The sequence below is a fragment of the Odocoileus virginianus genome, chromosome 28, assembly GCF_023699985.2.
Source record: "Odocoileus virginianus isolate 20LAN1187 ecotype Illinois chromosome 28, Ovbor_1.2, whole genome shotgun sequence".
In the NCBI taxonomy this organism is placed as follows: domain Eukaryota; kingdom Metazoa; phylum Chordata; class Mammalia; order Artiodactyla; family Cervidae; genus Odocoileus; species Odocoileus virginianus.
This window is the reverse complement of record NC_069701.1, coordinates 959,029-974,867: the sequence shown is the minus strand read 5'-3', so window position 1 is coordinate 974,867 and position 15,839 is coordinate 959,029. Positions and strand designations below refer to the sequence as shown.

Here is a 15,839-nt window from a genome sequence, read left to right as displayed (position 1 = left end):
CTCTCCTCAGACAGGTTTTAGGTTTTAAGTAAAAACTGAGAGCCTTTGGGCCTTAGCCCAGGAATACTGGAAGACTTCAGGATGCATTTTTGTACTTAAAATCACTCTGGTGTCACAACTGGTAAGAAGGCTGTTGAATAAGCCAGTCAAAGTCAAAGGGACATCCCTTGTTCAGGTTGACTCTGGGTATTTTAGAAAGGGATTCTAGAAGTTCTGAGTCCTTTGAGTTCATGTATCTATTTTGAACCTTATCACAGCAGAGCTCATTTGTACTACATTTTTCAAGGAAGTTCTTATTCAAAACGTGAAGATGGTACTAATGTAGACCGTGCAGTAACTGCAATAGTCACAGTAAGTCCACCAGCTCCGCGGCCAGTGTCCCCTGTTACCACTGTCCTCAACACTTTACTAGAGAAAATGAAGATTGTCAACTCTGCATGTTACATTACAAACAAAGTCATAACTAAACAGAGAGAGGAAGAAGAAAAACACCCTGTCTTTTGCTGTGGATACAGGAAGGCACTTAATTTAGAAGCAGCTGTAGGGTCTAGTTCTGGCTCTTCCATTAATCAGTTTGTGACCTCAATGTGTCTGGGCTTCAGTTTTTGTAAAATGCTAAATGATCCTTAATTAGCCCTAAAATTCTTACTCAGTGAGACTAAATGGAGGAAATGGTGTCATTTTACACTTGCCTCTCCTGCCTTACTCCCAGCTACACAAATACACCAGAAGCCCCATCACCACTGAACAGACGGGTAGTGAAGCAACTTGCTTCTCTAACCTGAACATTTGTGCGTGTCTTGAGCTGAAGCCTGAGGCCTCGTGTCTGCCTGCTTATCTGGACTGAATGAGTGAACTGACATCAGATCCTTGGGGAGAGCTGTGCTTCTCTGAAGGAGAATCCTGCCCTGAGAGCACTTACAACCTCAGCAACTCTCAGCCTCCACAGTGCTAGTTCACACCAAGGGTCCTGTTTCAAACACCGTAGACCTTCCTAGGACCAGCTGTTGCTACTTTTCTGACCAATAATGTCTGCACTGTCTAAAATCTTGCGTTCCTCTGCCCACACCTGCCCAATCAGCTTTCTTCCAGCAGACACCACCAGCCAGATGGCATCAAGCTTATGTCCTGAAGGAGCAGCAGTGTAGCCCAGGTGCCTGTGAAACTGGTCCTTCCTTGCCTGGGTCTGTTCCTCTGGCCCTGGCAGGCACTGTGAGGCCCAGTTACCTGCCATCAAACCTCCTCAGGTTATGATCAGCACACCGGTATATGTATATTTTCATGTAAGAGGATGGAATTATTTTTTAGCCTGCCATCAAACCTCCTCAGGTTATGATAAGCACATCGGTATATGTATATTTACATGTAAGAGGATGGAATTATTTTTTAAATATTTATGTATGTATTTGTTTTTGGCTGCATTAGGTCTTAGTTGCAGCATGAGGTTTCGGTACTTGTGATTCGTGGGCTTAGTAGCCCTGCTGTATGTGAGATCTTAGTTCCCAGACCAGGGATCGAACTCGCATCCCCTGCATTGCAAGATGGATTCTTAACTCCTAGACCACGAGTGAAGTCCCTGGGATTATTTGTTATAATTAGAATTTTCCTCGAATTAACCCACTCTAAAATTTATTATTTTTAAATTAACTTTATTTATGGTGGCCTTATTTCTGATGTAATCCACACAATATGTAGGAAGAGAAATGTAGATTATAACTGTATCAATATATTAACTTTATCAATATATTACATTGTATTATGGCATAGCTGTACTTTTTAAAATGCCACTGAAAAGTATGTACTCTGTTAGCTCTGAAATTAGCTTTTAGTTTTAATTTAAAATGTTAGCCTCTAGTTTTCAGAATTCTTCCCATTTAAATAATTGAAAATTTTGAGAAAATAATGATCAAGATATTCAAAACAAAATCTTAAGTTTTCTTGTTCTCACATTTCAGTCTTTTAAAATGCATTTCACTCTTCTACAATTGCCAGAGCTTCTCCTTGTGAGGCTGAGCTTCAGGAATTAATGGAACAAATTGACATCATGGTAAACAACAAAAAACTGGATTGGGAAAGGAAGATGCGGGCTCTGGAGACACGACTAGATCTTCGGGATCAAGCGTTGGCGAATGCACAGACGTGTCTGGAGCAGAAAGGCCAAGAGGTAGTGCATAGCTGCGTTAATAACTTGTTCATTCCTCAGACTGTTACAGATAGTGCTAGTTCCATCGGAATGTGTTTTTCATCACACACACGTTGTATAAGCATCAGCAATAGCTTGAAATGCCCTGAAATTCTGTCACAATGTGCTAAATGTATGTATTCTATCAAATAAGTGTCAAGCAGAGCCTAAACCTATAGAAATTTGCCAGTGCAGACAGAGTCCAATCGATGCCATCTAGGAAAGTAAATATTTGACATGTATGTGAAATACTGTTTTCAAGCAAGGATGTCAGTGCTTTTGCTGCCACAGAAACAAAGTAGCCATGAGAGGTGTGCCTTTGGAGCAGGCAGAGGTCAGGAGCATTTGCCTTTTCTCATCTGCTAGGAAAGTCTTTCCTAGAAGAAGTGAAAGATAAAGACCTTGATTGTAGGTCAAGAGAGAAAAGAGTTCGGTGAAGGGGGCAAATGTATACCTAGGTGCCCACATGGCTCAGTGATAAAGAATCTGCCTGCCAAAGCAAAAGACACAAGAGACGCAGGTTTGATCCCTGGGTTGGGAAGATCCCCTGGAATAGAAATTGGCACCCCACTCCAGTATTCTTGCCTGGAGAATCACGTGGATGGAGGAGCCTGGCGGGCTGCATACAGTCCGTAGAGTTGCCAAGAGTCAGACCTGGCTGAGTGACCGAGCACGTGCACCACTTAGGAGGAGCGTCCTGGGCCTGTGGGGGCTGCTTGCAGCCAAGCTGGTGAAGCTGGAGGGACATCCGAGTGCTCGCGGGCCTGCTGCGGAGTTCAGCAAAGTCATACGCTTCACCTGACGCGGACTTTCATGTCTGTGAATTTTCTTTGGGATGAGGCATAAGACATGTTTACTGATCATATGCTAATAACTAAAACATCAACAGTCAACTTGTTCCACAGTTGTTTTTCTACTTCTGATGGACTCTCAACGGAACTTAAGTTTTTGTCTTGGTTAACTCTGTTATTGTTTGGCCAAGTTAGCATAGTTATCAGTAGGGGCAGGTCATGAGATTGCACATGCAAGGGCTACTTTCTGACTTTTGGTCCTGTCACAACCCGTATGTGCAAACAGAAGGCTCATGTGCTGTTTAAGCAGACAAATTCTGTAAGCCAAATCCCTATGAACTCCTCTTAGACATTTTTTCTTTTTTTATATTTTACTCTGCTGGGTCTTCTTTGCTGCTCCTGGGCTTTTCTAGCTGTGGCGAGCAGGGGCTAACTCTTGGCTGCACCGGCTTCTCATTGCGGTGTCTGCTCCTGTTGCAGGGCACAGCCCCTGGGCCCACGGGCGTCAGTAACTGCAGCGTGAGGCTCTGCAGTTGCTCATTGCGGTGTCTGCTCCTGTTGCAGGGCACAGCCCCTGGGCCCACGGGGCGTCAGTAGCTGCAGCATGAGGCTCTGCAGTTGCTCATTGCGGTGTCTGCTCCTGTTGCAGGGCACAGCCCCTGGGCCCACGGGCGTCAGTAACTGCAGCATGAGGCTCTGCGGTTGCTCATTGCGGTGTCTGCTCCTGTTGCAGGGCACAGCCCCTGGGCCCTCGGGCGTCAGTAACTGCAGCATGAGGCTCTGCGGTTGCTCATTGCGGTGTCTGCTCCTGTTGCAGGGCACAGCCCCTGGGCCCTCGGGCGTCAGTAACTGCAGCGTGAGGCTCTGCACTTGCAAAGCCCGGGGTCTCAAGCATGGCTCGGTAGTTGTGGCGCAGGGGTTTACTTGCTCTGAGGCACATGGAATTTTTCCAGACCAGGAGTCGAACCATGTTCCCTGCATTGGCTGGTGGATTCTTACCCACCGTACCACTAGGGAAGTCCTAATTTTCTTTTCAAGTTGTTAGTTTTTATTAAAAAAAAAAAAAGGTAACAATTATTCCATAACACCACTAAAACAGAGTCCCACTGAAGGCAGCAGGGCCTGAAATAAAGGCTGAAATGTGTTGGCAGGAGTTCTGCCCCAAGACTGATGACATTTAGTCTCCCAAAAACATAATGCGAAGTAAATTTTAAATCTTGCTTTAATGTGCCAGTGAGAAGGCTCAACATCCAGGCCATACTGTCCTAATGTGTACCCAGTGGAATAGCCCTAGCCACATCTGTGTTTTGTGAATTTAATTATTAATGACTATTCTAAGAACCACAGTACAAATATTTATTCTTGGTTTGGTATAGTGGTGTTATTTGAATTGTACTCCTCTTTTGTACATTTTGTGATTTTGTCAGGCAAAATTTAGAAAAATTAAAATTAAGTTTTATTCTTAATGCAGGTGGGGTTACTTCGACAGAAGTTGGACAGTTTGGAAAAACGTAACTTAGCAACGACTCAAAATTACGAAGGACAACTACAAACCCTGAAAGCTCAAGTAAAGAAACTCGTTGCAATTTAGTATCATGTTTTGATATGTGTTTAGACCTATAATACTGTGTTAATTTTGCTAAAATTAAGTATTTTAATATAAGCAAAAGTTGTTGTATTTTAAGTACAGGTTATATGTTTAGTCCTGTCTTTCGTTGTTTTCTGAGTATTGTTTTTGTCTCTTGTGTTAGATTGTCCGCTCTCTATCCCTGTTAGCACAATGCCAGACTAATGGCTTTCTATTAATCAAGTGACTAACTGATTACATTATGATAATTAGCTATGTGAAAAACAACAACAAAATATCAACTTATTAGTCACTGCTCCCTAATAGGGGTGTCCTTCTTCTATGGCAGTTTAAAATATGGAGGTCAGGAAGATCCCCTGGAGTAGGAAAGGGCACCCCACTCCAGTATCCTTGCCTGAAGAATTCCATGGAGAGAGGAGCCTGGCAGGCTGCAGTCCGTGGGCTGTGAAGAGTTGGACATGACTGAATGACTTTCACTATTATAAAATAGATCATTGAAAGAAAAAAACTGATCTTTATTGCTTTGTTACTCACAGGTGTTTCGTAAATGAGAGGGCTTCTGCTTATATGGTGAGAGGGATTTCTTTCTGATTTATCCCTATGTCATACTCCCCACTGTGCTGACGAGCAAAAAGTTTCTTTCTTCACACAGATGACACACAGGGCAATAAGCATCTCAGCATCTCAGGTCTAGTAGGTACTAAGTCCATCCTTGCTTCACTTAGTAAATTAATCAGTGGGGAAAATGGTTTGATTATGAATTTTACTTTACAACCAACTTTTATTGAAGTGCAGAGATTTCACAAATGGTAATATGGTTAAGGGAGCCCAAAGTAGTTAAAGCTCCTCCTAACATACCTTTATAGGGAAGTGATCAGCCATTATGATAGGATTATGAAGCATTTGATGCACTTAATGGGTATTATCTTACAAGACTAGCTCTTAAGTCTATCTAGATATTTTGCCTTCAATTTAAATAGCTTCTGCTAGATGGTAACTTGAATTATGAAACTTTATATGTTTATTTTCCTAGCTAAGATTTGAAGCATTTAACACTTAAGTCAAACAACCTTGTTTTTTCTATTATTATAAAGATGAAGCTCTAATATAGCAACATAAATATTGAATCACTATAATAATTTAGTGTAAACAGAGAACATGATCTAGAATAAGTCTGAAAAAAAAAATACAGAGATCTAGATACAAGTTAAGTACCATCTGTAAATTACATTTAACTAGTTCAGTCACAGCTTACCAAATCTTTAATTTCTGGGGTTTTTTTTTTAATGTCTATTGTTAAAAAGTGTTGGGCTTGGTTACAGACACTGAGCGGTCGTTTACTGTATGAATCCTGACCATCTGATGCTTTGCATCTGTTTTATCACTTGGCTGCCAGCTAGCCAACAAGTCTCTTTACAGCAGTTTTCACAGAAACTGGCTGCGTGCGCCGGCCCTGGGAGCTCAGGAAGCGCTGTGTGCGCCTTTGCTGCCGGGCATTCACAGTGCATAGGAGCGTGCTATAGGCTGCGAGAAGCCCTGCTCTGAAAACATCCATCTAGCCTTTTTAATCCCCCAGTTTTCAGACACGTTTGACCATGGAACCCTTTTGTTTTTTATGCTAAAACCAGTGAAGACTGTAGCACAGCTGCAGTGTAAACGCCATGAAGAGGTGTTTCGCAGGATACACTTGGGGAACCCCACACTGTGGTTGAGAGGACGGCCATCTGCTTCCACTGCAGTTTTCCGCATTTCTTTTCCCCTGTGGCTGAGAGAAAGGAAGGGGGTAGGGAGGAAAAGCAGAAGAGAAGGAAGAGGAGAGAAGGGGTAAAAGGAAGAGGAAGGGCTGTGGGCTTGCCTCAGGTTGTGTAATAGCTAGTAATACGTCAGTTTTCTAAGCAGAAGATGACCCTGTGGCAAACATGCTTTTGTTGCTGCTAGTTCACTCCACTGCTCCCTTCTTTGAAATTCTTCATTTATTTACAACCTTATTTTCCTAAAATACCTTAAGGATACGTTATACCACATTCTGCCTTAAAAAACTCTGACAAAACTTTCTTTTGAAATTGCTTCCTTTTTTAAAATGGTATATTTTCTTTTCCTTCTAAAATTATAAAACTATAACTTTATATACATTATATGCATTTGAGATTTATTCTTCTGGAAAGGTGGAGTCAATGTACTTTCCCCTATTCCTCCTGCCAAATGCAACTAGAAATCCTGGACATTATTTATAAAACAACATAAGACTGAGAAGTGGAGAGGAAAGACAGACCAACTAGGACCTGGGACCCAAGGCAAAACGTGGTGTTGAGTTCCTGGAATTTCTTTTTGCCTCTCATATCATAGACTGGATAACAGAGAAGCCAGCAGGCCAGACTCTCCACTGGGCACAAACAAACCAAAAGAGTAAGAAAGCCTCCTCCTTGCAACTGAAAGACCCGAAGAAAGACAGCCTACCGAGATTAAAAGCTTTTTGATAATAACTGCACGGCTCTAGCCAAAGGGCACAGAAAAGGACTACAGCTGCAAACCCACTTCACCAGCAGAGACCGAGTAGACAGCCTCGGCCCTACCCTCGCCTCCTCTGCTGAGGTAGTCCAGGACACAGCCTCGGGGAGTCAGAGCAGACAGTGGAAACGCAGTCCGTGGTGTCAGGGTGACCGTAGGAGAACCTCTGGCGGTGGTGCAGCGCCCTTCTCTGCAGTGGCGTCTGGGGGGCCTAACAGGGGTCTGGACGTTCCCGCCTCTGTGCTAACAGGGCTCCTTCCCTCACCACAGTACCGCTGAAGGCCACACGAGAAACAGTCATGAGGCATCTGTGCCCCTTCGGTCAACATGTGGCAGTGAAAGTGTTCGGACCCTGAGCTCCCGCTCCCACTCAGCAGTAACAAGAACACCTACCTCCCCCCAGTGACCGGCTGAGGCCAAGACCTGGACTCTAGTCCCAGGAGGCATCTGCGCCCCTTCGGTCAACGTGTGCCAGTGAAAGTGTGCGGGTCCTGAGCTCCCGCTCCCACTCAGCAGTAACAAGGAACACCTACCTCCCCCCAGTGACCGGCTGAGGCCAAGACCTGGACTCTCACTCCCACGAGGCAGCAGTGAGGCACCATTCCATCTTCCCTGCTGGAGCGCTGTCAGAAGACGACTGCTAAAACACAGTATTGCTACAAAATCTGGAGTCACATAACAATACCCCAAAATGGTTTCAATTTTTAAAAAAATCACGCATCATAGCAAAAACAAGGAAGATCTCAACTTGAATGAGAAAAGTCATTTAAGAGACACCAACACTGAGTTGATACAGATGTTAGAATTATCTGAAAAGGAGTTTAAAGTAACTGTTATAAAAATGCTTCAATGAGCCATTACAAACATGCTTGAAACAAATTAAATTAGAATGTTTTAGCAAAGAAAACGATAAAGAACAAGCAGCTAGAAATTTTATAACTTAAAAATACAATAACCAAACTAAAAAATTTCAATAGATGGGTTCAAAAGCAGAATAGAGAGGGTAGAAGACATACATAATGAGTGAACTTGAACACAGCACAATAGAAATTACCCAATGTGACAGCATATTAAAAAGCAACCAAGACAGCCTGGACAGCATATTAAAAGCAGAGACATTACTTTGCCAACAAAGGTCCGCCTAGTCAAGGCTATGGTTTTTCCAGTGGTCACGTATGGATGTGAGAGTTGGACTTACAAAGAAAGCTGAGTGTGGAAGAATTGATGCTTTTGAACCATGGTGTTGGAAAAGACTTGAGAGTCCCATGGACTGCAAGGAGATCCAACCATTCAATCCTCAAGGAAATCAGTCCTGAGTGTTCATTGGAAGGACTGCTGTTGAAGCTGAAGCTCCAATACTTTGGCCACCTGATGCAAAGAGCTGACTCTTTGGGGAAGACGCTAATGATGGGAAAGATTGAGGGCAAGAGGAGAAGGGGCTGACAGAGGAAGAGATGGTTGGATGGCATCACCGACTCAATGGACATAAATTTGAACAAACTCAAGGAGATAGTGAAGGACAGGGAAGCCTGGCATTCTGCAGTTCATGGAGTCACAAAGAGTCAGATATGACAGCGACTGGACAACAAAGAAGTTTTATTACCAATAGATCTACCCTAAAAGAATAGCTAAAGGAATTTCTCCTTGGTAAGAAGGAAATGATAAGAAAAAATTGGAAAAGTGAAAGCATGGATAAATGCAGTAGATTTTACTTCTCTTGAGTTTTCTAAATTTTTGACAACTGAAGCAAAAATTATAATAATAGCTAAAGTGGTTCTTAATGTATACTGAGAAAATAATTAAGATAATAACATCAGAAATGGGTCATGGCAAAGAGAACTAAGATTCTAAACTTCACTTGAACTGGTAAAATGTCAACACCAGTAGACTGTAATAAGCTATGTAAGTATAATATTATACCTAGAGAAATAACTAAAAAAGCTAAACAAATAAATACATTCAAAAATACTATAGATACATTAAAATGGCCTTCTAAAAAATGTTCAAAGAACGCAGAGAAAGACAGGAAAACTAAAACAGATAAACCAAAAACTAGGCAACAAGCATGAAACAAAGTCAGGCTTAAACACTAATATAACAATACTTACATTAAATGAAAATGGTCTAAATATAGTAGTTCAAAGAGATTTGCAGAGTAAATAAAAATTATATGACCCAACTGTATGCTTTGTTCCAGAAACTCACTTCAAATGTAACTACATATGTAAGTTGAAAGTAAAAAGATAGAAAAAAATAGAAAAAATATACCCTGCAAATACTAATCAAAAGAAAGCAGAAGTGGTGCAAAAATAATTCAGTGGAAAAGGAATAGTCTTTTCAACAAACAGTGACAGGACAATTGGATATCCACACGAAAAAGAACTAGATTGGACCCTTACCTAAACCATAGACAAAAAATAACACAAAATGAATCAAAGACCTAAATGTAAAAACTAGATCTTTAAAACTCTTTAGAAGAAAACAGGAGTAAATCCTCATGGTTTTGGACTAGGCAACAGTTTCTTAGATTTGGTACCAAAAGTGCAAGAAAACTAAACTTGATTTCATCAAAATTTTAACAACCTTTGTGCTTCAGAGCACACCAAAAAAAAAAAAAAAAAAAGCTCACAAAGTGGGAGAAAACATTTGAAAATAATATATTTAATAAGGTATTCATATCCAGAATTTTTAAAAAAACCTCTTAGTAGTCTTGATTTGCATTTCTCTGATAATGAGTGATGTTGAGCATCTTTTCATGTGTTTGTTAGCCATCTGTATGTCTTCCTTGGAGAAATGTCTGTTGAGTTCTTTGGCCCATTTTTTGATTGGGTCATTTATTTTTCTGGAGTTGAGCTGGAGGAGTTGCTTGTATATTTTTGAGATTAATCCTTTGTCTGTTGCTTCGTTTGCTATTATTTTCTCCCAATCTGAGGGCTGTCTTTTCACCTTGCTTATAGTTTCCTTTGTTGTGCAAAAGCTTTTAGGTTTCATTAGGTCCCATTTGTTTATTTTTGCTTTTATTTCTGAAATTCTGGGATGTGGGTCATAGAGGATCCTGCTGTGATTTATGTCGGAGAGTGTTTTGCCTATGTTCTCCTCTAGGAGTTTGATAGTTTCTGGTCTTACATTTAGATCTTTAATCCATTTTGAGTTTATTTTTGTGTATGGTGTTAGAAAGTGTTCTAGTTTCATTCTTTTACAGGTGGTTGACCAGTTTTCCCAGCACCACTTGTTAAAGAGGTTATCTTTTTTCCATTGTATATCCTTGCCTCCTTTGTCGAAGATAAGGTGACCATAGGTTCGTGGACTTATCTCTGGGCTTTCTATTCTGTTCCATTCATCTATATTTCTGTCTTTGTGCCAGTACCATACTGTCTTGATGACTGTGGCTTTGTAGTAGAGTCTGAAGTCAGGCAGATTGATTCCTCCAGTTCCATTCTTCGTTCTCAGGATTACTTTGGCTATTCGAGGTTTTTTGTATTTCCATACAAATTGTGAAATTATTTGTTCTAGTTCTGTGAAAAATACTGTTGGTAGTTTGATAGGGATTGCATTGAATCTATAGATTACTTTGGGGAGTATAGCCATTTTGACAATATTGATTCTTCAAGACAAATGATCAAATTTTAAAATGGGCATAGATATAAATAGGCATTTCTCCAAAGGAGATATATAAATAGCCAAATAAGCTTGTGAAAAAGTGCCCAATGCCATTAGTCATTCAGTTCAGTTCAGTTCAGTCTCTCAGTCGTGTCCAACTCTTTGTGACCCCAAATCGCAGCACGCTAGGCCTCCCTGTCCATCACAAACCCCTGGAGTCTACTCAAACTCATGCCCATCGAGTCGGTGATGCCATCCAGCCATCTCCTTAGGGAAATGCAAATCAAAACCATAATGAGATATCCCTTCACACCTGCTAATTGCTATAATCAAATGATGGATAAAAGCAGGCATTGGTAAGGATATGGAGAAATTGGAGCCCTGTACATTACCACTGAAAAGTGGAAAATGGTACAGCCAATTTGGAAAACTGTTTGGCAGTTCATTAAAAAATTAAACTTACAGTTTCTACACTTCAGTTTCTAGTTTCAGCTATTCTACTCCTAGGTATATATAACCAAGAGAAATAAAAACCTGTATCCACACAAAATCTTCTACACAAATGTTCATAGCAGCATTTCCCCATAATATTGAAAAAGTGGAAACAATCCACATGTCCATCAGTTGATGAATGAATAAACAAAATATGGTATATCCACACAATGAAGTATTATTCAGCCATTAAAAGGAATGAAATATTGACCCATGCTACAACATGGATGAACCTTAAAAGCATTATGCTGAGTAAAAGAAACCAGACACAAAAGGTTGCATATTGTATGATTCCATTAATATGAAATTATCAGAATAGGTAAATCCATAGAAACAGAGATTAGTGTTGCTAGGGCCTTGAGGAAGGAGAAAATGTGTAGTCACTGTTAATAGATACAGGGTTTCTTTTGGAGATGATGAAAGTATTCTGAAATTAGATAATGTGATGATTATCCAACTGAATATACTAAAAACTAATGAAGTAATACTCTTAAATTTTATGGTAGGTGAACTATATCTCAATTTTTAAAACTATGTGAGAAAGAAAAAGGAAGCAGAAATGACTGCATTACTATCAGATATAAAATAGACACAATTGTTCATAGCTTTCTTTGTAATAGTCAAAAACTGGAAACAACCAAAAATATCTCAATATGTGAATGGTCAAACAAACTGTGTTTACGTCTATGCCATGGTATAATACTGAGCAATAAAAAGGAGTGAACTATTGTTACATTGATCACATATTGTACTGACATCAATTTCCTGAGTTAGATACTGTACAAAATTCACTAAGATGTAAATATTGGGGGAAACTGGGTGGAGAGAACCCAGAATCTCTCTGTAATATCTTTGCAGCTTCTTGTGAATCTATAATTATTTCAAAAGAAAAAAGAAAAGTTTTGTAAACAGTTATTTAGAAATTTCCTAACAGATGTTGATAGACCATGAGGATTTTAATCTATTATTTGAAGGTAGAACAAGAGAAAAAAATTACAGTCTTAAGTTATAACAAGAATTACTGATAAGAGAAAGATTATATCAAGCTTTATATTTAATTTTATTTTAACTTACATAAGTGTGTTTGTATTTTTTATGTTAAGTCCTCCGTTTCCTTAAAAGAAGTGTAAGTTGGTCACTTTATAGATTGAGTTATTGAAATTAAAATTGTCAACACAAGATGGCACTAAATAAAAGTAAGAAAAAAACTTGGTGTTTTAAATTGTGAGCTTTTCTATGTATGGTTAAGATAAAACTGAACAAAACATTTTATCAAGTGAATTGTTGTTAAACTGTGCAGTCAATGAAGTTCCAGATTTGCTTGAAAGCTGAATTGTGTTCAGCTTCAACAATTTAGTTTTAATAACTGGTTCTAGCTTCACTAATTGGAACATTTAAGCTTTACTGCATTTCCTAATCATGACTTAAATTTTGAAAGAGGTATGCAAGAGAACTATCATGAAATCAAGTTATAAATAACCAATAATAAAATATTAGCATTCTCTATTATTTACAGTTTTCCACACTAACTAATAGCTTTGAAAAACTGAGATTACACCAGATAAAACAAAATAAATTTCGACAAAAAGAAGTACCACACCTGAAAGAAGAAATGCCCTTTGAACTGAACAGTTTGAACCAGAAATTAGAGGTAAGCTATGTTGTCTTAGTTTATCCCTGTGTGTATTAAGATTGGTTTCTGTTGTTGTTGTTGAGGGCTGTTTGTCTCCAGAATGCACAGTGGCATGCACCACTGTGGTTACAAAGCACCATTAGAAACCTGCTTCCCATTGAAGATATTTTCTTAGTGCACCTTCCTTCAGGCACTTAGTGAATTAAAACATCACTTTAATTTATACATCTTTAATACATATCAGCATTTTGGAGAGCAAAAAAATGTTCAAAGAAACTGCAGATGTTGAGTGAAATTGAAGGACATCCCTGGGGTCAGTTAAAGAGAATGTCTAATAAATCTTTTAATGGCTATTTAACTATTAGGTACTTAAGTCTCAATGAAGCCTCATAGCAATTTTCAGAACAGAACTTGAAGTTTCAGGATCTTTTCTTTAAAGGGGTAGTTTCACTCCAATATAATGACCCTGTGTCACCCAGAACTCCTAAAATCTCAGTCCCTAAAAAGGTTAACCATGTCATAGAAACACTTATTTCAATCCTGTTAACTTTCCAACCTTGGAAAAAATAAGCTATTTTTCTTCCCTATGCCCTGGTGTATTCCTGCTACTGGCCATGTAACAGCAGATAGTCTGCTGTGAGTTCCCTTTCTAACCTTAGCTAAATTCCCACTGTGGCTCAATTATTGTTTTCTAATTGACCTCAAATTGATCCCTATCATGTTATCCCACTCAGGGTTTTTTTGTTTTCCCACTGTTCTCAAGCCCTAAACCATAGTTTCTCCCCACAGCCAGCCAGTGATTTCAGTTTCTTCTGCTTTGTTCATAGTTAATGGCTCTCTGTGTCCCTGATAGCTTAGCTGGTAAAGAGTCTGCTTGCAGTGCAGGAGACCCCGGTTCAGTTCCTGGGTCAGGAAGATCCACTGGGTAAGGGATAGGCTACCCACTCCAGGATTCTGGCCTGGAGAATTCCATGGGCTCGCAGAGTCGGACATGACTGAGCGACTTTGACTTCACTCACTGTGCGTCCCGATCAGCCAGGTAGAAACCTCTTAGGAATCTTGGATGTTTTCCTTTCTTACTACTCCTATTCCAGCCCAGATTTGCCCCTTTCTGTGTCTAATGCCTCTTATCTCTGACTTCCTCCTGTCATTGTCCTGTTTTATACTTCTTCCTCTTTGTCATCTAACTCTTCAGTTAACAGCCCTTCTCAAAATTTTCCTCCAAAATATTTTTCAGAGCAGGAAAAAAATAAAAAAAGCACTCAAACCACAGCCCTAAAACCAGCCTATTTCAAGAATTTTGTTGCAAGTGTTTGGCTTTAGTTTTTAAATTCCTGTAAATTTTATATTGTACTGCATAAGGAACATACGTTTTTAAAAATATGAAATTACTACCACTAAGTAAGGATGACCCTCTAGGAAAATGCACTTTGTATAACTTCCTGCCTCTTGCAATGGTGTAACTAGACTTATTTTTAGAATATTCTGGTCTCACAGAAAATGCCCAAAGATTGTGATATAATATACATGGACTTTCACTGAAAATGCAGTTAAATCACTGACTCTTCATTTGATTGACTTCTCATGGGGATTAGTGAGAGAACTACATTTATATAAATTGTTTAAAGAAAAAGCCTTAAATTAGTATCAAGTACTGTGCACATTTTACATTTAGAGATCTAAATACATAAAATGTACCTCATGAAATTATAGTGGAAATTAGTAGCAAATATGTGGTATATTTGTATTTATACAAAATTTTTTAAGCATAATATGTAAATACAGTTTCATCTATATCATAAAGGAAACACTTCATGTACCTGTGTTAGTTTAGAGGCAGCTGAAAAATTAATGTGTAGGAGATGGACTGTTCCAGTTTTAGCCTACATCTAAGCATGTTTCTCCTTTGGGACAAACATTTATATACTGATGCAGTGATTGAACAGTGGGAAACAGCTTGCTCCAGTGAAAGAACTTGACAGTTTACAGCTTAAAATAGGGCCTTACTGTCTCGCTTATTTGTCCTGCGACCTTTGGACAAGCTGATGACCTCACGGAGATTACATTTTTCACCAATAAATGGGGGTTAAGATTATCTTATAAGTGACATTGTGATTATGGAAGAGGAAAATATGTGTGTGTGTGTGTGTGTGTTTAGATGCTTTCTGAAGCATCTGGGGTAAAAACACATGAGGCCTGAAAGTTGCCTTAAAATACTCGAGTGAAAAAGGTAGAGATGAGATACAGATGGACTGACTTGACAGGAGTTAATCTGGGTGAAGGATACATGGGAGCTTGTTTTGCTCTCTGCTTTTATATAAGTACGAAAATTTTCATAAGAAAAAGTTAAAAACTATCTTACAAATGAAGGTTCATAGAGTCCCTGACCTATAGTAATCACTAAAGAAATGTTCGTTCTACCTATCAAGATTTAGTAGAGGGGTTAAAATATATATTTAACAATATAACTTCTGCTATAAACTGATTTTAATGCCTCTGATCCACTCTCAACCTTAAAGACCCAGAAAAGGTTTCTATCCATGGAGAACTTAATCTGAAGGGTTAGACAAGTGTACAGATGTGCCAGAACTGGACCCTGGGCTGATATCTCCAGTCTCTACAAAATTCTTACAGTCTCTTTCTCAGTCTCTGCATGGCCCCATAACTACTGGATACTGTGTGCTTGAAACCAATACATCTAAGACCAAGAAAGCCAGGACTATTATAAGTACCAGCTGACATGTTCATGACACACATTTGTAGCCTTGTTTGGCCTCATTCTTGGCCTCATTTCTACCTGTTGTAGAATTTTTAAGGGAGAGACCAATGTTCCTGCCTTCCCTTATAGCATGCTGGGAAATGTTTATTTTCAAGATTGAGGTTGTTGGGTGTATATATTAATATTATTACATTTATATCTATTAGTATTATTGCACAGTTCATATCATATTATTGCAAGATGTGAACTGTGCAAGTCAACCTTAGCCACATTTTAATTCAGACTCTAAAAACTCCTTCCTAAATTAAACATTTTTTATAATGCAC

At 39.3% G+C, this 15,839-nt stretch overlaps 1 protein-coding gene across 8 annotated transcripts in view; it reads left to right on the top strand.

Annotated features, from left to right (window-relative positions):
• Positions 1–15,839, top strand: part of DEUP1 (deuterosome assembly protein 1) — a 115,934-nt gene that overhangs the window by 27,958 nt on the left and 72,137 nt on the right. For 6 of the 8 annotated variants that reach the window (XM_070457129.1, XM_070457128.1, XM_070457133.1 and 3 more), the window contains 3 exons: positions 1,993–2,164; positions 4,445–4,540; positions 12,678–12,812. In XM_070457129.1, the coding sequence (XP_070313230.1) occupies positions 1,993–2,164; positions 4,445–4,540; positions 12,678–12,812 (403 nt within the window). Of the gene's footprint in view, positions 1–1,955; positions 2,165–4,444; positions 4,541–12,677; positions 12,813–15,839 lie in introns of all 8 variants that reach the window. The other 2 variants (XM_070457132.1, XM_070457131.1) reach the window with 1 other exon arrangement.